This window comes from Polypterus senegalus, chromosome 6 (assembly GCF_016835505.1).
Source record: "Polypterus senegalus isolate Bchr_013 chromosome 6, ASM1683550v1, whole genome shotgun sequence".
NCBI lineage: Eukaryota > Metazoa > Chordata > Cladistia > Polypteriformes > Polypteridae > Polypterus > Polypterus senegalus.
In genome coordinates, this window is record NC_053159.1 from 176,345,631 (window position 1) to 176,372,279 (window position 26,649).

At 38.1% G+C, this 26,649-nt stretch overlaps 1 protein-coding gene across 4 annotated transcripts in view; it reads right to left on the reverse strand.

Annotated features, from left to right (window-relative positions):
- The window catches only part of mettl8 (methyltransferase like 8), a 167,122-nt gene that overhangs the window by 118,652 nt on the left and 21,821 nt on the right, over positions 1 to 26,649 (reverse strand). For all 4 annotated transcript variants that reach the window (XM_039757613.1, XM_039757610.1, XM_039757611.1 and 1 more), the window contains 3 exons: positions 19,541 to 19,632; positions 16,486 to 16,862; positions 15,311 to 15,366 (listed from right to left, as the gene is read on the reverse strand). In XM_039757613.1, coding sequence (XP_039613547.1) covers positions 15,311 to 15,366; positions 16,486 to 16,862; positions 19,541 to 19,632 — 525 coding nt within the window. The remainder of the gene's footprint in view (positions 1 to 15,310; positions 15,367 to 16,485; positions 16,863 to 19,540; positions 19,633 to 26,649) is intronic.

Sequence of the window (26,649 nt, forward strand, 5' to 3'; positions counted from 1 at the left end):
TGTTGGCTGGGATTGGCTCCAGCTGACCCCCGTGACCCTGTATTCGGATTCAGCGGGTTAGAAAATGGATGGATGGATGATGTATACAGAAAATGACTCAGTTCCTTATAAAGCACTTCTTATAAATCTGATTAACCAATAAACTGATGGCCATTGTTTTATAAAATTTCCTGGGGCAAAACCAGGTTATACAGCTAATATTACATAAAAGCACTCTGTATGCTTCCTGATCACTGTGGTGAAGAATGTAAGGGGTCCATGGCAGTGTGTTTGTGTTGTTAATTTACATGCAAAAAGCAATCAGTTCAGCCAGTTTCCACACTGACGTTCCATGAGTCATTAATGCAAGCACCCACACTTACAAATATAAAGACAGCCTGAGCAAGATAGAAGGGAGATCAACCTGAGAAAGAGCAGAAAAAGAAAAGAAACCGAGGAAGTAAGAATAATGCAAGGAGAGAAAAGAGTTGGTGGGAAGCCAGTGCAGAAGCTAAGGAAGCCCCATGAGAGGAGCTGAGGGAAAGGCATACTGGAGGTAAACCGGTTCGCTCATCCCATGCTGTGGAGAGAAGGAGTGATCGAGTGACTCCCAGATGTGCCGGGATGCTGAAGCATAGGGAAGACAAAGTTGGGCTCAGTATGTTCTGGTGGCTGGACGAATGTTGAGCAGGTCTTTAAGGGATCTTGTGGATGCCAAGGCATAGGGAAGACAGAGTTGGGATGTGGATGGTGACTGGGACAAGAGTAAAGGAAACTGCTTTTGCCAAAGTCATGACCCCAGTGAGCATGCATGGAAGATAGGTGAGCATGGCGAGACAAGCATGAGAGAGAGATTGGATTATTTATTGATCTGAACTTCCTCACTTGAGCACAATGTTTTATTTCTCTGTATTATATAAAAAAATCTTGGGAGAAGACAAGACTTTTTCAGAGATGAGACATTTTCAGAGAGATAATTTCATGTCCCACGAGATGAATTGAAAACCTAACAGGTTCAAGCGGGAGTGGAAATAAAAGGCAAACAGTAGAAGAAGAAAAGATAATGAAGGTACAGGAGATAATTATATTACACAGGAGCACTATAAGAATGAAATGCTTAAGCCCTTCACCTATGGTTCTGCATGTGAGTCAATGGCTGCCACTGAATTGTTCGGTTGTCACTTTCAAGTGTACCGAAATGGCCAAATATTTTACACCTTTGAACAACCGCCAATGCCTCTTAAACATCTTAGATTCACAGATAACGATTTGAGTAGTGGAAACCTGGATGTTTATGAATGTTTAAACTCTCAAAAGCTGGATGCAAAGTTATCGATAAAACCGGTTGTATGCTTACAACGCTTGACAGAGGCCGAATGTCACTTCAGCACAACAAGTACTGCAAATACTGTCGTAATTGAAACAAACCATGAAACTCAAACCGATTATGACAGCAGCAATCCAAGCTGTGAGATTTGAGACAAGATTACTGTTCACATGGCCAACTGTACGTTGCATGCTCAAGAGTAAACTCAGCACACAGCTTGGTCATATTACAACCAGAGGGCCGAACTGACAACGTGGCATACAAAGAGATCCTTAACAAATACTGTATTTATTGGTATATTTTCCCTCAGTTTAAAAAGGTTTACTTTTCTTCTTAATAAAAATTTTAAGGCAGTACTTCGCTGCTGCAAAGCGCGGGTATTTTGCTAGTCTACAATAATCTGTTTGCATTCGCATCATTCAATGCTCAAAATGTAGATTTACTCAATTCAGGACCATACACTTTGAGAAACTGTGGTCCCGCAACAATTAAAGCTACTACAAGTTTAATTTCAAAGAAACCACAATTTAGTCAGGTTTATATTTATGATCATGGAGAAGCGATGCAACATAGAATCGTAACAGCTAAACGATCAGACGTTTTAAAAATTCTACAGCCAAAAATGGATACACATCCATACATCCAAACGCGGATAACATTAGACAACAAAGGAGTATTCGTATTAAAACGTTTACAGTTTCCCGTTAGAATAGCTTTTGCAAAGACAATTAACAAATCTCAGAGCCAAACAATCATAAAAGTCATTTTATTTAATAGAGAGAAAGGAACAAAATTCAATCACAGTCAGTTATATGTTGCGTTGATGCATATGTAATAATTAACATGAAAATAAGAATCTGTTTAAATTGTACATCTGCATCCCCACATGCGAGTGGCAGAACTTCAAAAACGCTAATGTGTAGGGCAGGCCAGGGGGTTGGTGAGCGAAGCCCCCTAGTATTCATTTATTGAAAAGATGTCAGCACTGCACTATTTATCCCTTTGGACACTCTGTTTGTTTGAGTTCTCATTGAACTAGTGCATCTTGCTACATGACTATCGATGTCCTGGGTTCAAGAGAAATATGCCAGCTGCAGGCATCCCAGGCATCCCATTCACAGAATTCTTTCCACGAATCTGGATCCTGAGTTGGTTTGTCTTGTGGTGGGTGTGGCAATCCACTGTATCAATGTGTGCTCTTAACCTCATCCTCCTCCTCAATATATATGAAGAGATACACAGTTATTGGGTACATCCATTTTGATTTCTGGAAGAATTGCCTAATGGCTAAGCAGCCAAAGCCATTGAGAGTGATTAACTACCATCTCTGAAATCCTCCAAGGAATATGTGTGCTTAATTGCTGGGACTGCAACTAGTGTTGTGCTCTGTCTGGTGTTTATTCTTACCTTACATCTGTAGCTGCCAACATAAGCTCCATCTTCCCTAAACTGAATAAATGCGTTCTGAAAACACTCAAATGAGCTACTAACAGCAGGCTACCATAAAGCATATTTGCAAAATAATCCAGAACATAATTTGGCAATTTACAGTACATAAGAGACACAACATGAAACTAATTAATTCTTGACAGATCCTTATTCTAACAAAGGATTGCGCAAGACTGGAATCTATCACAGAAAAACAAAACCAATCCTACACTGAGCACGAATCTACCACAAGGCACAATCTCATATACAATTAGACTGACACACGGTGTATAAATTTAGTTATATGTCAAATCTAACCTGCATGTCTTATAGCATATGGGAACCCAGAAACAAACAATGCAGTTCTGATGAAAACACACAATAGCACTGAGCTGGGATCTGAACCTAGAATTTTGAAGGTAAGAAAAAGCAGTGCTAACTATGATGCAATTGTGGTGGCAGACTATAAACCTAAAATTTCTTAAATGCCATTTTCTTTGAATTTGTGGTTTACGGCTATCCATTGTATTAATATAATAAAGTAATGAAAGTGTAAACAAATAATATTAATTGAAAAACTATCAAGTCTCAAAACAGCTTGACAAAATTAGAGTACCTTTCTTAAGATCTCTACATTGCCTAAGGGTGTATTCAGGCTGTTTTATTGCCAGATTTGCGCCTTTGTCTCCAGAAGCTGGAATCTAAGGGACCACCCTGGTGTCATCCCTTAAACTGGCTCTCTCCAATGAGAATCTCTGCAAGTCTCAGCAGCTGTAGAGCCACATTTATATTTAAATGATGAGGATATCTGAATGGCAAACTAAAGCCTGGATATAAACTCTCATGAAGCTGAATGAAGTCTCCCCATTGTACACGGAGTACATTTAAATGCAAATGAAAAACACAGAGCAGTAAGATTTAATGTCAGGGAATCTAGCTTTGAGATAAAGTCCAAAAGGGTAAGGCTTATTCTGAAAGTGGGCATTTAGATATTAGATTAAAAATAACTGTATGGTTAAATCAAATGCCTGCCCACTGGGGAGTGAAAATATGAAAACAAAATAGATAAAAATAGATAAATTACTAAAATAGATAAAACAGATAAAAATAGATAAATTGCATGTAGCTAGAGGTATCTGACTAAAACTAGCAGTTAATTAAAGGTGATAAATGCAGTTAATATTACCATAAAATAAATTCACTACTGCTTCCCGTAAGGAAAAAAATATGTCTTTGAGATGCGGCTTTCCCAATTTAAAACATGGATCTCATTTAAAAATGTAGATTTCTGGCAGCTAAATCAGCCTACAAAAACCATGGAGCCTTCAATTTATTCATTGACATCGGTGTGTGCAGCTCAAGATGCTTCAGCTAAAGGTTCACTTCTGCTTCAGCCATATACAGTTGCAATCATTATGACCTTTATAATGTGGTGGTAAATTGAAAACAGTGCATGCTCATCATACCTTTTAAAATAAATAATGTCTGCAGTCATAGTTTACATGTACCCGTCATCTAATTAGTAAATGTAGTAATTTCAGGTTCTCTAAAGGACAAAGAATATTTCATAAAGATAAGGTAAAGCAAATAATAGTGAATCAGGCATTGCCACAGAAATAGGAAGATTGTCAAGTATCAGGGTGTTAGTATGCATAGATTCATTTTACATTATGTAATGTCTGGTTTTAAATAGTGTTGAATTGGTAACCAGATTTTGACTTTGGTATCAATACCAGCTTTTTAACTTCAGTACTGGCACTAAAACTATCCTGAAGCAAATTAAAGATCACTCAAAACCCCCTGTGTTACTCCAGCCTCCTAGTGCACCGCACTCTTGCTTAATGCATCACGCACCACTTTCCACTTGATAGCTGTGAAGTTCCAATTGTGTCAAACCTACAAGTTCCTCTGTGAAGTCCAGATAAAGTGGAAGTGACAACCATGAAGTCCAGTTCACATTGACACAATAATCTGGGTTCCAATTGAAGTCCAGAAGATGGTATCGAAGTATGTACTTTTGTTTTGTGAAGTCTATGAAATGGATAATTACAATAGTGATTGTTGAGGAAATGAGAGGAAAGCTCATGTTTACTTCCAGTACTGAAAATCCTGAAATGCTGGTACCATACTGTTTAAAATACATTTTTTTCCTAGAAGTTTTCCAGTACTGACATACCACACAACCCCAGTTTTGGCAGAAAATTATGTTATGTCTGTGACGTCATTAAAGCAACAGTTTGTTGGTGATGTTTCTGATAGAAGCCACCATTCTACTCATTGTGGCCATGTTGTTTATTGTAATCAGGTGGTGCTGGGATTGCTATATGTGATGCAGTCATTCACATAGTATTTAAAATGGTGGTGCTGCAACTTTTTGAATTACAAACTCCTAAAAATCAATTTAAATTCCAAAGATATAGTTAGGGAAAGGCACATTACTTCGGTTGATTTGAAGGTGGCTTTCAATTTAGTAGACCGTTAGGCACTCTGGAAAGCTCTATGAGATACTGGTGTTCCAATACTTTTCCTCAACCTCATCAAGGATCTCCAGGTAAGGACCAACTGTCTCTCCCAGAGTTTTATGACCTCCTCTGAATTCAAATAGGACTGCATACTGGCTTCTGAAATCTTTTTTAGGGCCATGGGCTGGATTTGTGAGCATAATTTCCAGAACACCACATTACCAACATCAATTATGCGGACGATGTTGTCCTACTGGTCGCATCCCTTGCAAACCTGCAGACCTCACTGGACCAATTTGAATCAGAACCATCCTGTCTGGGTCTGCATGTGTCCTGGCAGAAAATTAAACTGCAGCATTTAGGGGGTGGGAACAATACAGGTGACATCATTATCATCATTAAGGGAAGTGTACAGAATTCTATCAGCAGGTGCTCTTCAGACATCATACGCAGAATTGGCCTTGCTGCTTCTGCCATGAAGTCACTACAAAATCTCTGGCACCAGCAGAGCATTAACATCAACACCACAACAAGAATATATCAGACCCGAGTTCTGCTAATCTTGCTGTGGCTCAGAGACATTGACTAAACCGACATAAAAAAGCTTGAGCCTTTCCAATTGTGATGTCAATACCACATACTCCAGCTGTATTGATATGACTTTACGCAGAATTCTGAAGAAATCTCCAGTACCATCTGAAACACATCACGTATATCATCGCCTTTAACCGACTCTCAGTTTTTAGCCACATTGCACAACTGGACACTGCAATTTCAGCCCATGGTACTACTGCAGTTGGCGTCACCTGAAAAAGTGAATGAAGCCCTTCCTCAGGCTGGAAAAGACCTACAGGTCACCGCTGTCAGACATGGAGCTGGAAAACTTGTGACAAGACACAATTCAGCTTACTTCTGTGTTAGAACTCTGCCATCAATTGCAGTCAAACACTATTGGCGCTATGGACTTCTGTTGTCTGGATGAGACAGTGATGATAAATGACGATTGGCATTCATTCAATATTTCAGTATTTTGACTTATTGTCTGTCCTTGACTACATTTTTGGATAGCTCTAGAGATGTTCCGTTCGATTGTCCACCGTTCGGAATTGGCTGATTTTCACGAAAAAAAGACTTGATTAGTGATCAGTAAAAGGACGATCATTAAAACTGATATTTTCAGCCCCTGCTTTTCTAAGCTTTACGATAATTTAGTTGCAGCACTCCTTTTCATAAGGTAATACGGTAGTTGAGGCAGTGCAAGTCCTTTTTTATTTTCTTTTGCAGCAAATGTCCTGTAGTGAGTGTAAACAAACAGCAGTGAGTGGAGGCTTGCTTAATCAGTTCATGAAAGGTGACTAGTATATCCTTTACTTTAAAGAAAGTGGACTAATAACCTTAAAAAAAAATAATCAGAGAAGTCGTCATGTGCAATTAGACAAATGGCAAGAAAAGCTTGAGTTTGGACAGCAAACAATAAGCTTTTTTTAAAAGATTTGTACTGTGTTTATTATTTGTAACAATAGGCTTTTTTTTAAAAAGATTTGTACTGTATTTATTACTTGCTGCTCTGTGTCATAAGGCATACGTTTTGATAAAAAAACAAGTACTACATCATTAAAATGGAAATCCATATTTTATAATTACACCTCAAGAATTATGAATGTCTAGCTGATACACTGAAGGAAAAAAACACACCTGTAATAAATACAGTAAATGTGTATTTTAACAGCAAAAACTATAGTGCAATTAACAATGTAAAATGATTAAATCCTACATATGCATCTATATTTACATTTAAGCAGGATATTAATTGCCAATATCAATTAACTCAAATCAAGACTGAGGTAAAAAGCTTAGGGGTAATTGTTGACTGTAATCTGAATTTTAAATCACATATTAATCAGACCACTAGGACAGCATTTTTTCACTTAAGAAACATAAGTAAAGTTAGACCTCTTATATCACTGAAAGATGCTGAGAAATTAATTCACGCGTTTGTTTTCAGTTGACTAGATTACTGTAATGCACTCCTCTCAGGACTACCCAAAAAAGACATAAATCGTCTGCAACGAGTGCAGAATGCAGCTGCTAGAATCCTAACTAGGAAAAGAAAATCCGAACACATTTCTCCATTTTTATTTTTCACTACACTGGTTACCTGTGTCTTTCAGAATTGACTTTAAAATTCTGCTTATGGTTTATAAAGCCTTAAATAATCTCGCCCCATCTTATATATCGGAATGTCTGACACCTTATATTCCAAATCGTAACCTCAGATTCTCAAATGAGTGTCTCCTTAGAATTCCAAGAACAAAACTTAAAAGAAGTGGTGAGGCGGCCTTCTGCTGTTATGCACCTAAAATCTGGAATAGCCTGCCAATAGGAATTCGCCAGGCTAATACAGTACAGAACTTTAAAACACTGCTGAAAACACATTACTTTAACATGGCCTTTTTATAACTTCAATTTAACTTAATACTGATACTCTGCATGTTCAATTCTTCATAATAACTATTCATGGTGGCTCTAAAATCTGTACTGACCCCTACTCTCTCTTCTGTTCCTTTCTCCGGTTTCTTTGTGGTGGTGGCCTACGCCACCTTCACCTACTCAAAGCATCATGATGCTCCAACAATGATGGATGGATTAAAAGGCAGAAGTCTACATGACCATCATCATCAAGTCCTTCCATGAGAATACAAAGAGGACTGTTTCATTTATTTAAGGTAGATTGTCCAGAGGGGACTGGGCAGTCTAATGGTCTGGAATCCCTACAGATTTTTTTTCTCCAGCCGTCTGAAGTTTTTTTTTTTGTTTTTTCTGTCCACCCTGGCCATTGGACCTTACTCTTATTCTATGTTAATTAATGTTGACTTATTTTATTTTCTTATTGTGTCTTTTATGTTTCTATTCTTTATTATGTAAAGCACTTTGAGCTACTTTTTGTATGAAAATGTGCTATATAAATAAATGTTGTTGTTGTTGTTAACTGATTGTGTGAGAATATATATCTATACTAATAAAAGGCAAAGCCCTCACTGGCTCACTCGTCACTAATTCTCTAACTTCCCGTGTAGGTAGAAGGCTGAAATTTGGCAGGCTTGTTCCTTACAGCTTACTTACAAAAGTTGGGCAGGTTTCATTTCGAAATTCTACACGTAATGGTCATAACTGGAACCTATTTTTTCATCCATATACTATAATAGACTTCTGCTCGATGCCCGTGGGAGGCGGAGTTACGCCTCCCACGTAATTTAGTGCCTGCCTATATAAGGCCGTCCGTCAGCGGCAATCCAATAGAAACACTGCCGCTAAATATTCATGGGTGAAGGACTGTGCTTATGCAGACGAAGATGAGATGGTCAGGGTGGTGTTTGGCACAAACTCAGTGAAACTGCGAGAGAAACTTTTAAGTGTTGGGTCTTACCTAACATTACATACAGCCGTGGGGTGGAAAAAGTCAATGTCCCGCTAAAGGAGACAGTCTAAAAAAAAACCTGTGCATGCAGTGTGTCAAGTCTCAGATAAAGAGGAAGACGAGCTGTTTATTGATGCAGTAAGAAAGGAATCGATGAATGAAACCTGTTATCTTTACAACGACTGACAATCACGGAATGTAACTTGAACACAACACATCCTACAAATATGAACCTGATTGAAAGAAATAATGATAATCAAATCCTGTATTGTGGGCGCTGGCCCGGACACACACAGACGGACATCTTCAGTTCACCACACACTGTTTATTTACACTATTTACACAGTCCAATTACGTGCACCACAAACCCCAGTGCCTCTTGCAACAATTCCCCAAAGTCCAGGCCTCACAGTTCCAATGCCTTTCTCCTGGCCGCCTCCAGTCCTCTCTCCAGCTCTGTCCACTTCCACCCGACATCCACCATCGACTGAAGGGAGGCGGCCCTTTAAATAGGAACCCAGATGGGCTCCAGCTGCTTCCCGGCATTCCTCCGTAGCCACGCCCCAGTGTGGCGGAAGTGCCGGCAGCGCACCCGGCAGCCGTCCGGGTGTCCGCTGTTGACTTCCCCCCAGCACTTCCTGGTGTGGCGGAAGTGCTGGGCTCCAGGGATATCCAGGCACCGGGGCTCCGCCTGCCAGTGGCCACAGGTCCCTACAGGGCTGGGCTTCTAAGCTCTTTACCCAAGGCCCCCAACATAACCAGGACGGACGCCCCCTCGTGGTCTGGAGGAGGCACAAGCCCTCCTCCGGTCCTCCTGGGCATCCCGGCCGGGGATGCGACAGTAAATATATACCCCGATCTACATATGCTCGAATAGACAAACCACACGCCATGGCACAATGGTAGAGGCTTTGCCTCTAGCGCCGACGTCCAAGGTTTGATTCCCGAGAGGGGGTGCACTGAATATGTACGCCTGATGACCCAAAATTAGGGCGAAACACGTGTCGCGTACTCTTTGCATTATTTCACAGTAAAACTATTTCAATATATATATACATACATATATATACACACACATACATATATATCAGCGCTTCCCGATTCATTTTACCCTCACATCCCCTTGGTTTAAGACGTATGAAAAAATATGCGGTTAACGCAGAAAGACAGATCACCAATTGAAGCTTTATGAATAATGGATACTATATTCGCCATCAATGATTGTTTTGATAAAGCCATACTCAGTGTATTAATTAGATGAACTGTAAAAAAGTAAGAGCGAGGGGAGGGTAACTTATTGAGGCACGCAGGCAAATCCAGAATAGCACGCGGGCTGGATGTACTGTAGTGCGCGTCAACTCGATCTGAATTGCGCGATCACATTCGAAAAAAATATATCATTTCAAGTTCTATTTAGTCCATATGTGTCAAACTCAAGGCCCGCGGGCCACATCCGGCCGCGTAATTATATCCGCCCGTGAGATCATTTTATATACTGTGTTATTGTTATTAATGGCCCGGGGATATGAAGCGCTGGTAACACAATAAACTACAGATCCCATAATGCAGCGCTTCAGCTGCCTTGCTGAACACTTACCGCGTTAATCAAGTCTAGCTTATGATGCTGCAAGTTATTGCGAAGCTAGCTCACACGATGCTGAAGAGAAAAGTTGATTCTGAAAATAGAGCCTTTAAAAACCGATGGGAGGCTGAATATATGTTTACTGACATTGCTGGTAAACCCATGTGTCTCATTTGTGGAGCTAATGTGGCTGTAATTACAGTATTTAATCTAAGACGGCACTATGAGACAAAACATCAGGATAACCTGAAAGACCTGAATGCAATGCAGAAGATACAGAAAGCAGAAGAAGAAGTTAAAGAAGAATCTGACACTTCAGCAGACTTTTTACCGTGCAAAATCACAAAGTGATTTCAAGTGAAGCTACTTTTATGGGAGACACAAATGTACCGGTGCAACTTGCCCCACTTTCCCTGTTGCCAAGTAATGTTGAACCAAGTCGGTACTACAGTGATCCCAAATACGCACTTTGCTGATAAACTGAGCGCACTGAGCACTGAGTTCGCATGGCACTTTGGTGGCTTTGAAGAACAAAAAAAGAATTTTGAGTTGTTTCGCAACCCATTTGCCGTCGATGTGGAAACTGCACCTGTGCAGATTCAGATGGAGGTTATTGAGCTGCAGTGTAATGGCACACTGAAGGCAAAGTACGATACTGCAGGGCCCGCACAGTTTATTCACTCCATTCCCGAGAAATGCTCCAGCTCCGTCTACATGCGGCTCGAACCTTGTGTATGTTTGGTAGCACATATCTGTGTGAGAAGCTTTTCTCAGTGATGAAGACTAACAAAACAGCACACAGGAGTCGCCTCACTGATGAGCACCTGCAGTCCATCCTGAGAATCTCCACAACACAGAATCTCACACCAAACATAAACAAACTTGTTGCCAAAAAAAGATGCCAGGCGACAGCTCTGATAAAATTACATAAGAGCAAAGACAACTGAATGATTTGATTTGTTATTGCTGAAAAGAACACATTTTATTTACATTTCCAGGTTTTGTTATGCAGCATGTTCATATTTGAATTTGTATAATTTTAACAGGATATATTTTTATGGAGAGCAAAATCTTTTGGGATATTTAAAATTTAAGTTTATTTTTTATATAAAATTACATAAGAGTAAAGAAATTTGAATGTTTGTTCTTTTAACGTTTACTTTATTTCTAACTTGTATAATTTGGACAGGATATATTTTTATGGGGAGCATAAGTTATTTAAGGTTTGAGTTGATTTATTCCGGAATAATATTCCTGTCTGTTTTTATTCATATTTATGTTCAAAAAAGTAAGTTTTAAAAGTTTAGTTTTAGTGTGTTCAATAAATGTTTATCCTGTTCGGCCCGCGACCTAAAGTGTGTTTTGGATTTTGGCCCCCTGTGCAATTGAGTTTGAAACCCCTGATTTAGTCGACACAAATATCTTTGGTTGGAATGTAAGGCGAATTTACTCTTTACATTTGTATGGTGAAGAAAAATTTATGCAATGATGCCTACATTTAACTTACATTCCTGACAAATTTATTTCTGTCGACTAAATAATAATTCCTTCTATTTAAAATTTAAATAGAGCTTGAACAGATATGATAGTTCATAATATCCACGCAGACTTGCACGTAAGAGCGGGAGTCATCTGTTTTAACAGGCAGCGTATTGCACTGATACGAAATAGCCTGCCCATTTAATTATTTAGGAGTGGATAAATAAATTAAGATTTTGTACAAATAATGTTTTTCATTTTTCTTCCTTGATGGATTCTGCCACCCCCAGCAACAGTTGCTCGCACCCCAAAGAGTGTATATGTGTGTGTGTGTGTATATGTATATGTTAGATATGTATGTATATGTATATATATGTTTATATATGTGTGTGTGTATGTGTATATATATATATACAGTGTATATATATATATATATATATGTATTTGTGTGTATGTATGTGTGTGTATGTATGTATGTGTGTATATGTAGATATGTATATATATATGTATATATATGTGGATGTATGTGTATATATGTATATATATATATATGTACAGTGGTGTGAAAAACTATTTGTCCCCTTCCTGATTTCTAATTCTTTTGCATGTTTGTCACACAAAATGTTTCTGATCATCAAACACATTTAACCATTAGTCAAATATAACACAAGTAAACACAAAATGCAGTTTTTAGATGATGGTTTTTATTATTTAGGGTAAAAAAAAATCCAAACCTACATGGCCCTGTGTGAAAAGTAATTGCCCCCTGAACCTAATAACTGGTTGGGCCACCCTTAGCAGCAATAACTGCAATCAAGCGTTTGCGATAACTTGCAATGAGTCTTTTACAGCGCTCTGGAGGAATTTTGGCCCACTCATCTTTGCAGAATTGTTGTAATTCAGCTTTATTTGAGGGTTTTCTAGCATGAACCGCCTTTTTAAGGTCATGCCATAGCATCTCAATTGGATTCAGTTCAGGACTTTGACTAGGCCACTCCAAAGTCTTCATTTTGTTTTTCTTCAGCCATTCAGAGGTGGATTTGCTGGTGTGTTTTGGGTCATTGTCCTGTTGCAGCACCCAAGATCGTTTCAGCTTGAGTTGACGAACAGATGGACAGACATTCTCCTTCAGGATTTTTTGGTAGACAGTAGAATTCATGGTTCCATCTATCACAGCAAGCCTTCCAGGTCCTGAAGCAGCAAAACAACCCCAGACCATCACACTACCACGACCATATTTTACTGTTGGTATGATGTTCTTTTTCTGAAATGCTGTGTTCCTTTTACGGCAGATGTAACGGGACATTTGCCTTCCAAAAAGTTCAACTTTTGTCTCATCAGTCCACAAGGTATTTTCCCAAAAGTCTTGGCAATCATTGAGATGTTTCTTAGCAAAATTGAGACGAGCCCTAATGTTCTTTTTGCTTAGCAGTGGTTTGCGTCTTGGAAATCTCGTTTTTGCCCAGTCTCTTTCTTATGGTGGAGTCGTGAACACTGACCTTAATTGAGGCAAGTGAGGCCTGCAGTTCTTTAGATGTTATCCTGGGGTCTTTTGTGACCTCTCGGATAAGTCGTCTCTGCGCTCTTGGGGTAATTTTGGTCGGCCGGCCACTGCTGGGAAGGTTCACCACTGTTCCATGTTTTTGCCATTTGTGGATAATGGCTCTCACTGTGATTCGCTGGAGTCCCAAAGCTTTAGAAATGGCTTTATAACCTTTACCAGACTGATAGATCTCAATTACTCTGTTCTCATTTGTTCCTGAATTTCTTTGGATCTTGGCATGATGTCTAGCTTTTGAGGTGCTTTTGGTCTACTTCTCTGTGTCAGGCAGCTCCTATTTAAGTGATTTCTTGATTGAAACAGGTGTGGCAGTAATCAGGCCTGGGGGTGGCTACGGAAATTGAACTCAGGTGTGATACACCACAGTTAGGTTATTTTTTAACAAGGGGGCAATTCCTTTTTCACACAGGGCCATGTAGGTTTGGATTTTTTCTCCTAAATAATAAAACCATCATTTAAAACTGCATTTTGTGTTTACTTGTGTTATATTTGACTAATGGTTAAATGTGCTTGATGATCAGAAACATTTTGTGTGACAAACATGCAAAAGAATAAGAAATCAGGAAGGGGGCAAATAGTTTTTCACACCACTGTATATATATATGTGTATATGTGTATATGTATATATGTATGGATATGTATATATATATATGTTTATATGTGTGTGTGTATATATATATATATATATATATATGACAGCAACACTCAACACTCATAACACTCACAAAACAATTACTGTATATTGACAATCATGTTACGTTATTTTCAAAATGTTTCCTTTTCTTTTTCATTACTTCTTTAACACACTACTTCTCCGCTGCGAAGCTCGGGTATTTTGCTAGTATATATATAATGGTGGAAACTATTTTTTTAATTAAGCTTTGCCTCAGGTACATTACAGAAAAATGAAACAATATTTTCTTTTATGCCATATGTATTATTGATAAATATTTTTGCACATATTTTATTAGTTAAAATAAGTATTTTGTGGAAAAATTATTTATTTAATTATTTTATGGTCACTGAACAATAAACCTAAAAGGCTTATATGCATCTGGTCATGCAGGAGCTTAGTGTAAAGAGTTTTTTTAAAGGGACAAAGGAAAAAAAATCAGAATCGGCTGATCAAGTAACATGAAAATCGGTGATTGGTTTTGGCCTTAAAAAACCTGATCAAAGCATCTCTAGTTAGCTTGGTAATGATTTTCATCTCCTTTAGAGTTTGGAGTTTTATTTTTCCTTCACCCACCTGCTGAAATACACTGAATTTTAAACCTCGGAGTTGCTGTTTCAGTACTCAGCTGTGACTTGCTTATGAAAATGAGGAAGTCACTACCGGCTGAAGCTCAATGTCATTAATTTGGGATTAATAAAGTATCTATCTATCTATCTATCTATCTAATAGCGTGATTTCTGTTTGACTTCATTTGTGTGATTGTGTAAATGTTGTAAAATTTTGTACTTTATTGTTATCATATTACAGCTGCAATATGTGTAGGTGTTATAACTGTATATAACTGTTATAACTGTGTTATAACTGTATACTCAGGGAAGAGCTACATTGAAATGAATCGAATAAAAAGGCTATGTGTAATTGTACTGTACGTTACATGTGTACTAACATGGACTTTTTAATGTACTCTTACTGTATTTATCTTCTGTACCTTTATTTACTGTATTTATTTATACATCATCATCTTATTGTCTTGTGGCATATTATTGCATGTACATACTTCCCTTACTACAACTGTGGCACAAAGACTGCACCGTGCTCTTGCAATTTATGTGACAATACAGATCTCTAATCTCTAATCTAAACTTGTTATGGTACTTTAACAAATACCATCTACCTAAAGATTATTGCAGTACACCTTTACCCCCCACCCATGACAACATAGTACCAATGTACTATATCTTAACATATTCAAAATACTTGAACAGTTTATTTATAATAAATACAGTAGAGTACAGTAAATAACTGACCATTTTCTTCTAGAGCTCAGTTTCTTTCAAAAACATAAAACTCAGCAGCAATGCTATGCAAAAATCTGGACAAAGCTTAACTTATACTTACTGGTCCTTTAGTGCATGTAAAATAGGGAAAACACTATTTCCTGCACCACATCCAACCTAAGGCAAAAAAAAAATTATAAGATAAAATTATTACTTATAGCCATATTTTAGCTGTAGTTAAGATATGTATATTAGACCCCACAATATACTCATTCAGCTATTTAACACTTGAATCCCTGAACCCTACAAAAATAGTCGTAAGGCCAGGCCACCTTAAATTGCTTCGCACCTCTTATCAGCATCTTTGTTTTGTAAATTTGTCATTCAGCACAAGCAGCAAGCATCCTACCATCCTATCACCCCCCACCAATGTGGCTGAAGTTCTCCCAGCTCAAGTCTCTTTATCTGGGTGTGAGTCACCTGGAGTTGTATAGGGTAAATAATATATTGTTATTTGGAATACATACATTGTATGTGTGTTCTATGTCTACAGCGATCTGGGTAAATGTTGGATGAGAGGAAAAGTGAGGCTAGAAATGCTTATATCCCTTCAGCGATATCTTTTACAAGTAGCAAAACACAGAATGGTACTAAATCATGATTTTGCAAGCTCAAGGTCAATTTCCATGGGAATCAAAAGCTGCAAAAAGAATGGTATACAAAAAATTCAAGGATTCTTCTTCACTTTCTAATTATGTAAAATAATCTAAATATTAATTTGTCTTTCAGCTATCCCAGAATACAGTACACTTCTGTTCAGCATGACCAGACTTTCAGGTTTAGGCCTTTGATTTGGAATCTTTCAGATGAAACGTTTAAAGTACCTCCCTTATAGATGGTTTCTGAAACCAAAACCTTTGCCACTTTGTAGAAGACATATTCGGGAAGTTGTAAGGGTTTGATTTTATTTTTGTTCTGGTGTCCAACAGACCTTTTTGCTTAAAATGATACTGAGAAAAAAAACAGCTTCCAGTTGATAAAAATAACAAACGATATCTAATATTCTTTAAGTTTACAATACTAGAAAAAGACACAACTAACCACATCCTAAATTGCATGAAAAACGACTATGAGCATTATATTATATTACTTAATCAAGCAAGAACAGTTGGCGTCAATTAAAAATGTCTCATGAATAACTAAAAACATTCCCTACCTGAAAGGCCCTCATAAAGCAGCATAATAACATATACAGACAAATAAATGAATATCTATAAAATGTATAATATACGGTACCTCGAAAATCCTAAATGTTGCTTCACTACCAGGAAAGACATTCGTCTCTTCTTTGAACTCTGAGAGCTTTTTGCTACTTTCACGAGAACAAACAGTTTCATTAATCACTGATGTGTGGTGCACTTTGAGATTGTCACCTTGTGCAAAGAAATGAGATGAATCCTCAGACTGCCAGCCATCACTGTGACAAAGGTTAGATTCCACAGAAGAAGTACTAATGTCATTGCATTCTCCATATTCTCTGGTACACATCTCTTTTTTATGAGACAGGATCTCAGGAAATTCACGAAACAGCCAATTGCGATTTTTGAAAAACTTGCTTTCATGGGCAATATAGAAGTCATTCCAGTATTTTCTTGCCTCTTCATCAAATTTATCTGTGAACAATAATTTAAAAGATCATAAACATGCTAAAACTATACATTTGACAGATTTATCATTTAAAGTCTAGTTGTCCCCCAGGTCCCATTATGGTGGAGGCAGAACAAAACATGAATTTCCGAAGCCATGAAAGACCTAGTGAGGAAGGTTCAAAAACAATATTTACCTGAAAGGAGTACATGTCAGGAATAATTGAGGCATTCTGATTGTCTGATTAGTACCGGTTAACAGTCTCATCAGCTTAATATGTAAAACTTTGCACAATACATATTCACATGTTTTTATGTGGTTGTGTATGTTGTAGTACTTATTTATCTTTTATTCTGTCTTGTACATTGTAGGACAGCAGGCTGAGTTTACATTTGTTATTAAAACAACCACATATGAAAAATAACATTCTTTCCACAAGGGACAAATAAAATTAGCACTAACAAACAAAATCCACTTCCTCTGAAAGACAATCAGAGGATTGCCCCTTAATGTATGTGTCGGTATATTTTCAAAGTGTTGCAGAATGGATTCCATATCAGCGTTAAAGACAAATGAAACGTATAAAGAGAACAAGGTTCTCATGAAATCTCATTGTGTTATGTTGTTTACAAAAGTGAATTCTGTACTAAGTACTGTATGTTTTTTTTTTGTTTTTGTGAATGGAACTCGGGCAGCAAAACCAGGAAAAACAAGTATATTAGTATACTTGTATTTCTCAAAGTCAATAGAGAGTACAATGGAGTCTAATTACAGTATGTTTAGAATCCTCAAGGACACTGGGGAGGACAGCCCATCTGGGACTCATCAAAGGTTTCTATGGCAGTATGGAGGCACACAGAGGTCTAGACGTATGGCCTCAGGGAGAATCCACAACATCTATTACTTTGGGCATTAATCTCTGGAGGTTCTAGACTGCACAGGACACAGTGAGTTTAAAAATTGAGTGGCCATACGGAGGTATGCTTGGAACCAAGAGATGAGAATTGTTTAAGGGCTCAGCTAGTGGGGAAAAGTCATTGCCAGGGAATTGAAAAGCAGCGATGGTGGAAGGTGAACAGGGAGCGAAAGATTAGTACTATAGGTGAGTTAAACGCTAAGAACATCATAAGCTCCTTCTTACCCAAAATCTATCGTGCCTGAAGTAGAGTTTTAAATCGTTTGCAACCTATGCTTCCCAATCCACTTGTATAGCTAGGTGTTTCTTAATATGTGCAAACCTCAGCGACAGACAGTGGACACTGGAGAGACCAAATTAAATTCACATCATAGCAACTAATAAAATAACAGTAATAATAAATATGATAATTTACATGAGAATTGGGTTTAAAAATATTTAGTGTGATTTGCTTTCTTATTTTACATATAATATTAACACTTGTTTCTTTGCAGTGATGAAGCATGTACTTTGAAAAACCTCCACAAGTCAGAAGATTACATTTTCTTGTAACCTTCCATGCACCATAGAATTGATAAAATGTTATATTCCTTTACTACTCAGAGAATACCAGGACCGAATCAGTATAAACAAAGAACCTGTGGCACCTACATGTATATGAATCACAGGCTATGAGTATGCATACTCAAAGTTTGACCTAACCCAAGGGGTATGAGTTAGTGGGTGGGTAGAAGGCCTACAAACCCAAGTCATGCCAAGCCAAGATTGTTTACAGGGTGCATTAGCTGAACATGAGGGGGAACGGTCTCTACACTACAACATCTCGCTGGTCAAAGAAATGCAACAAGGAAGCTCACATCTGCCATAAATATGAGTTACACATAGACTCGACGTCTCTTATTTCACCAAATCCATTCAGTGACCATTATGATTCAGGAGAACATTTAGCTTACTACAAAGAGCCATCTGGCAATCTAGGTATATTGGGTGCCTAGACCCCAAGCAAAAAGAACTGCTGTCTGTCCAGGTTGCATCTGCCTGAAGCAATTTACTTTACTACTGTTTTAGGCACATAGTAACCTTAATTTTGAGAATGCTACCATAATTCAAGAATAAATGTGTTAGCCTCCTTCCCTGCTTGTTTTGGTACTCTGTCTTGTCACCTGGTGTTACAGATATAATAGAAAGAAGAAGGTACTATGGCGGAGTAGTAATCCACCCTGACAGTGACCATTAGTGGCGATGGAAATTGTAGACAGGCTGGTAAATGTAAGCATATGAGGGCTATAATGGGATATGGGACACTCTGTTCAGCTGTACATAATAAAGAGTTTGAAAATGGAAATAGGATAACAGTAGGACCCCTTCATTATAAAAGAATAATAATAAATTTCATTCATATAGCAGTTCTTCTATGCTTAAAGCCATTCACAAATATACAAGAGGAATGAAAGCACAGAAAAACAGCAGATACGCAGTACTAGATACAAAATAATATCAGACGTTAAATACTAAAAAAAGATAACTTCATAACACAAACTCCAGAATTAGAATAAGAATCAATAAAAAAAATGTCAAAAATCTGGAACAGTAAGATTTACCAGATGAAGTAATGCATTTCTCAGATTACATTATACAGATAATATGTCAAGTTTGTTTAAATAATTTGAAGCATCAGATGGCAAGCAGGAACCAGCCATGAATTAAGCATGACTATCTTAGCATCAGACTACTAATACACAAAAAACATACTACATGACACCTACAGTTTTATTCTTAGGATCTTACTTTGGTATTCGTGAGGAATGAGAACAGCAGAATTTTCTCTGGACTTCATTTCTGCCATTTCTTTATCTTTCTCTGACCACTGGACATGATCCCTGATGCAAAGTAAAAATAGCCAGATTAGATATAGGCATAGTTATCTCATTAACAATTCCAATGGGTCTTCATTAGAATTAAATGTACATGTAAGAATATTATATAATATAAAAATGGATTCTTGTATTTACTGTACATACAGTATTATATTCCAGTACAGACCTATTATACCACATTTAGCTAGGTTTACTGCTTTATGTGGCAGTCAAGTCACTGATGTGGAGTTTTAAATGACTCTGTACTATGCTAGTTACCTACTCATTTAGCTCTACTTTATATCATGTAGCTAATGCCTTGTAGAATCCTTTCTTCTTTGGATAAATAAACATGTGTAAGTTATGGAAAATAGCACATAAGTCTAAAACATTTACAATCACTGCCAAAAACGGTTTTAACAGTAATGTGTATTTAAAAAGATGTCACTCTGAGCGTGTACAGTAGGAGACTACAGAAAAGACAAAGAGAATGAAAAGGTGCAGAGTTAGAAAGACCAGGAGAAGAATACAGCAGGAAATATGAAATGAATAAGTACAGATGAAGTGTGACACAAGGCTACTCTGCAGGATTCTTGTGTTCTTTTACCAAGTGTTCTTATAAATTATCTGTATTAAGTTACATATATTTACATTTATTAAAGTGCATGGGTTGCAACTCAAGGAGGCCAAAAGTAAAAAATTAAGAATGATTTGTTAAGGGAAGTTAAAACACAAGAGGAAGAACACAAAGTACAACTTTAAGAGCTTAGTGTTCAAAGACACAGCCTACCTGGCAAAAATAATCTACTCTGTTCCACCAATAAAGAATACACTTAAAATGTATGAAAAAACTTATGAGGCATAAAAGAGTACAGCTCACAATGCTACAAATTAAAAGAAAGTTTGGTTACGTCAAAAGAAACACTGGCCTTGATGTTTGTAATACAGTTTAAAATATGGATGTATACTGCTCACAACTTTCTTGCACTACATTGTTTATTTTGTAAACACAGACATTATTACAGTCATTGCTAAGCTTCTAGATCCTCATAGTAATTTGCCTCTGTAATGAAAAGTAATATTTTGCATATAGGTTGATAATGTTTTTTGTAAAATTGTTGAATAACTTTGAGCCATATTTTATTTAAAAAATAATAATGTTTCAGGAGAAGCTGAATAAGCCAGTTGTTGCTTGGGCACATTTATGACCCTACTAAATCTGACAAAAACTTTGGTTACGTGTTACTCTGGAGTATGCAATTTGTGGTAGGATGGATGAAGGCTCTGCATTGATCTGGTTGTAAGCTTTTGCACAAGTGCGCTTTGCTATAACCTGCATCTTCTCTGAGTGTGAAGCTGCTGTTTTGATACTCCAATTGTGATATCAAGGAGTGAGGACAAGTTTTAGAAGCATGAGAGCACCCCTTCCTTTCCAGGAAGACGGCCCACAGGAATACAGGTCACCGAGATGAAAGGACAATCTGGCCAGGGATGTAAAGGGGGTTGAGTCGCTCCTAAACGGGACTGATCCCTGCACTCTGATATCCCATTGATCCGAGAGGTATCTTAAGGTAGTTAAACGTGATAAGAAGTCCATGGCGAAGTGTGATTTCTAATAAATATTCACGACTCCCAGAGCGTGCAGACTCTAAGTAAGCCTTATTTGCTCATCCTCGTTACTGATGGTTCCGGGTTCATGTGGCTCCTGGATGTAACCATGGAGGGTGAAGTGAACCTGGGCCATCATACCAGACAGGCATAAATTTATGCTTACAAAGGCTCAATATCTCTGCTGCTCTTTACATGCTGACAGCCATGCTGTCTCTCTGTCATTTTATCCAAGGGCCATGCTGGACCATGTCAGACTAGACACCATTCAACATACTAAGACAGATAGCCACATGATAGTCTAAGCAAACAACATAAATAGCTTATTAGGTTGCATGGTTTTCCAACACTCACTTTATTCTACTTATATTTTGATCACAGATGGAAAACCTAGGTTACTTAATGCATGAATAAAAAGTGCAACCTTCTCTCCAGCTTTCTCTGGTACTCAATCGAATAGCCTTGGGTTACAGAAGAAAAAGAAAGGAGGAAGTATTTAACTACAGTAGTACTCAATCATAACTGACCAGGCTAGTTTGAAAGAACCTCAGGATCAAATGAGGACTTCTTCAGCAGTGGGCGAATGACAGCTGCTTTGAGAGATGGTGGCATATGGCCTGTTTGTAGCGAGAGATTGACTAACTTTGTAATAGTTGGACTGACAATGGGGATAAATGACTTAAGCAGAACTGTCGGAATAAGATCCAATGTGCAGGATGATGGTTTCATTCCTTGCACAATTCCACCAATGTAGCTGCTGGAAACCTCCGTGAAATGTGTGAAAGATGACACATTCCCAGCTGATGGATTTGAAGCAGGCATAGGCGGAACATGTGGTCCAGGCATTAAGGAGCGAATGTTATAGATTTTTGATCTAAAGAAGTCAATAAAGCTGTTACAATGCTCCTTAGTAACTGGCGTTGAGAAAGATGGCTGCTGTGGTTCCATAAGTTGATTTATTGTAGCAAACAACTGCTTTGAGTTTCCTATATTTTTATTTATCTGATTTGAATAAAATTGGCCTTGCGCATCTTTTAGGGACTTGGAATAGGCCTTTTGATGGTCACGAAATGCAAGCTTATGAACAGTGAGTCCAGTCTTCCTATAGCTGCGCTCCAAAGCACGTCCTGCCCTCTTGATTTGGCGTAGCTCTGGTGTATACCAGGGAGCAGAGCGTACAAACATAACTTCACGTGTCCTGATTGGGGCATGGAGGTCAAACACACTGCTCAATGATGTATTATAATGATCAACTAGCTCATCTACCATTGTAACCGCTGGACAGGGAATTTGTTTGAGGTTTTATAGGAACCCGGATGGGCTCCAGCTGCTTCCCGGCAATCTCCCGTGGACACACCCCCGTGTGGCGGAAGTGCCGGCTGCGCACCCGGAAGCTGTCCGGGTGCCCCCTGTCGTCTTCCCCCCAGCACTTCCTGGTGTGGCGGAAGTGCCGGGCTCCTGGGATAATCAGGCACTGGGACGCCGCCTGGCGGTGGCCACGGGTCCCTACAGGGCTGGGCTTCCAAGCCCTTTACCCGAGGCCCCCAACATAACCAGGATGGATGCCCCCTCTCGGTCTGGAGGAGGCACAAGCCCTCCTCTGGTCCTCCTGGGCGTCCAGGCCAGGCTCCATCCCCAGCCGGGGATCACATATATATATATATATATATATATATATATATATATATATATATATATATATATATATATATATATATATATATATATAGATATAGCTATGACAACAACACTCATATTAATGACAAAACAATTACATTAACAATCATGTTACGTTATTTTTAAAATTTTTCCTTTTCTTTATCACTTCTTTAACACACTAATTCTACACTGCGAAGCGCGGGTATTCTGCTAGTGTGAGTATATATGGTAATTTAAATACTATAGGGAACTGCACTTTATAAAACATTTTGCAACCAATGTTGCGAATACATAGATAGATAGATAGATAGATAGATAGATAGATAGATAGATAGATAGATAGATAGATAGTTTTAACAGAAAATGCAACCATCACCCATATTGCCAGTTAAATCTACCAGTGTGCTAGAAGCTGCAAAGGCACTTGCATATATTTTTGTAGGTTTTTTTCAGGCTCATGTGAGCATCTCCATCTATTACTCAAGTTAATGCGTTTCTTTCTTTCTTGAATAAACTTACAGGGTACTTCAACTGTATTTACAGTATACTTGCTGCTGTCTTGTAACATGTAAGTTGAAATATAAGTAACACAATATTTTTAATCAATTACTAACAATCCTCTATTTTATTTATTTTCTCAGTATCTGGATGTAGCACCTGATGTCACTGCTCTGCTGTCAGGCTGCTCTCCTACATATGGAAAAGTCATCTTAGATAAAGGAACATTGGAATCATCACATGGAAAGATTTTGGCATCAGACTGGAAGGCCAGCACAGACTCCACTATAGAAATCCCAAACATGGTTAGATGGACAGTTTTCTCAGGTTTCCATAACTGGGACTTTACTTTTGATTTTCTCTTGTACGATTTTTATCTCCACTATTGTCAACTGGACATAGTTCATCAATTAATTAGTGGACAGATATTGTTGGTTTCCATTTATGTTTAATCAGTTCTACTTTTTTCTTTGTGTGTTTAAACATGCCTACATTTATATGTGTACCAGTTCTGCATATAGTAATTAGTAATCTGTGCTTGCATTTAAATGAGAACTGCTCACAGCTCTCTGCGCGGGCACTCAGTGAAAAGTGCTACACAAATGTAGTTGTATTGTATTGTGTATTGTAACACAGATGCCTGGAGGACATCTCCCAAAGTATTCATCTCTTAAAAAGACCAGTTCAGCAGCCTTTGAGTCCAAGCTTGCTGCCCTGAAGCAAGCTGCAGTTGCAGCAGAATTCCCACATTTTTGTGTGGCACGATTTACCACCTCATTAGGTTCCAGTATTTGAAGTAAAGCAGAGTAATGTATGAGTGTGCAGCCTTCTGCTGAGATGGAAGTATTAATTTTTCACTTGATATTCATCATTTGATTTTACTGGTTCAAAAACCTGAAATTACAGTTTCGCAAAAAGGTTTCCTAGTGTAATACTTTTAACAATAGGATTTTGCTGTCTGTTTTAATGAAAAGTGTTTTTAATGTAGCAAGCATCTTCTGAACACACCATCAAAAAGGCACAATACAGTATATCCGTACAAAATAAGGCATTTACACCCCCTGCTGAGACATGTCTGCCTTTCAAAGTACGGGCCCACAAGCCATTAAATAGCAGCACTCAAGAAATTCTCCACTGTCAAAGAAATGCTTCCCCAAAAGTGTCTCTCATAGCAATTTAAGCTTTCACACCAAAACAGAAGCAATTAGCTTTGGCAAATGTATTCTTATTTAAAAAACAGACTTGAAAGAGTGCATCTCTTCCTTCTCATTTATCTTCATTTGATTATTTGGTTTTATATTCACAAAGGAACTTTTGTGTGTATTACAACCATTATCTTAACTGGCTACACAGTCTGCTTCTCTATTGTAGGTCTTGTATTGTCTATTGGTTTTCATACCTGTACTATATCATCACATACTTCTACACATAAAGTACCATGTATCAAGTCTTCCAGTGCATGACTTTGTAATAAAGATTGTGACGGACACAAAAAAAAAAACACTTATGAGCACCTAACACCTGGAGTGTACCTGTTTTTCTCTCAGTTGGCATTAGCTATAAACTACAAGATACAAAAAGCCACCAGCATTAACTCTTTACTACAAATCATCACTAACAGCATACCACATTTTCCCAATGTTCTCACATTCAATGAGTTATTGAAAAATTCAATTTAAGTCCAGTGTGTTACCTAGATATTGTGATGGCGGATGGAATACATACAGTGCCTTCAGAAAGTATTCACGCTCATTCACATTTTACACATTTTGTTATGTTGCAGCTTTGTGCTAAAATGATTTAAATTCTTTTTTTTTCCTTTCTCGAACAACACTCAATACCCAAGAATGACAAAGTAAAAACAAGATTTTAGAAATGTATGAAAATTTACTAAAAATAAAACACTGAAATAACACTTTGGCACAAGTATTCAGATCCTTTAATTCAGGCTCAATACTTTGTTCAAGCACATTTTGGCAGTGATTATGGTCTGGAGTCTTCCTGGGTTTAACACAATAAGTTTCACATACCCGGATTTGGGGACTTTCTGCCATTTTTTTCTGCAGATCCTATTAAGCTCTGTCAGATTGGTGGACAGTTGTTTTCTGGTTTCTCCAGAGATGTTCAGTGAGGTTCAAGTCTGAAGTTGATCCTAAGCCACTCCTTATCATTCTGTTGGAAGTTGAGTCTTTCGTCCAATCTGGGGTTCAGAATGCTCTGGAAAAGGTTTCCAATAAAGATATCTCTGAAGATGTTCAGCTCCCCTCAGCCCTGACTAGTCTCCCAGTCCCTGCTGGTGAAAAACAAACTCACAGCATGATGCTCCCACCACCATGATTCATGGTTGAAATGGTATTGTGCAGGTGATGAGCAGTACCTGGTTTCTGACCTTTGACACTTAGAACTGAAGCCATACATTTCGAATTTGGTTTCCTCAGACCAGAGACTGGTGTTTCTCATAGTCTGAGCATGCCTAGGATGCATTTTTTGTAATCTCCAACTGGCCTTTCATGTGTCATCTGGCCACTCTGCCATAAAGCCAAGATTAGCAGAATGTTATAGTAGTGGTTATCCTTCTAAAAGTTTCTCCCAACTCCACACAGGTTCTCTAGAGCTTAGCCAAAGTGACCATCAGGTTTCTTGATCACCTCATTTACTAAGGCCCTTTTCACCCACTTGCTCAGTATGGCCGGGCAGCCAGCTCTAGGAAGGGATGAGGTTGTTCCAAATTTATTCTACTTAAAAATTCTGGAAGTGACTGTGCTCTTGGGAAACCTTAGTGCTGCAGAAATATTTTTGTAGCTTTCCTAAGCTTTCCCTTGATGCAATCTTCTATCTATCTATCTATCTATCTATCTATCTATCTATCTATCTATCTATCTATCTATCTATCTCTTTCAATCGCTGCATACAATTCCTTCAACCTCATGGCTTTGTTTCTGATAAACCTTTTCAATAACGGTGACATTTATAGGCAGGTGTGTGCCTTCCTAATCATCAATCATACTTGATTGCCTTATTGACATAAGGAGTTGGAAGTCATTAAATTTTCTAAATTTTAATGAGAACAAGACAGAAGTCATGCTATTTAGACCCAATGGCACCAGCGGGACCCCCTGCATCAACCTTTCCACTGTGGCTCAATTTGAGAAATCCATGATCACAAATTTAGGTGTGAAAACGGATTCCACTTTAAAACTTGATAGCCATGTGAACGCAGTGGTAAAATCTTGCTTTTTCCAGTTGAGGCGGCTGTCAAAAATCAAGCCTGTTTTG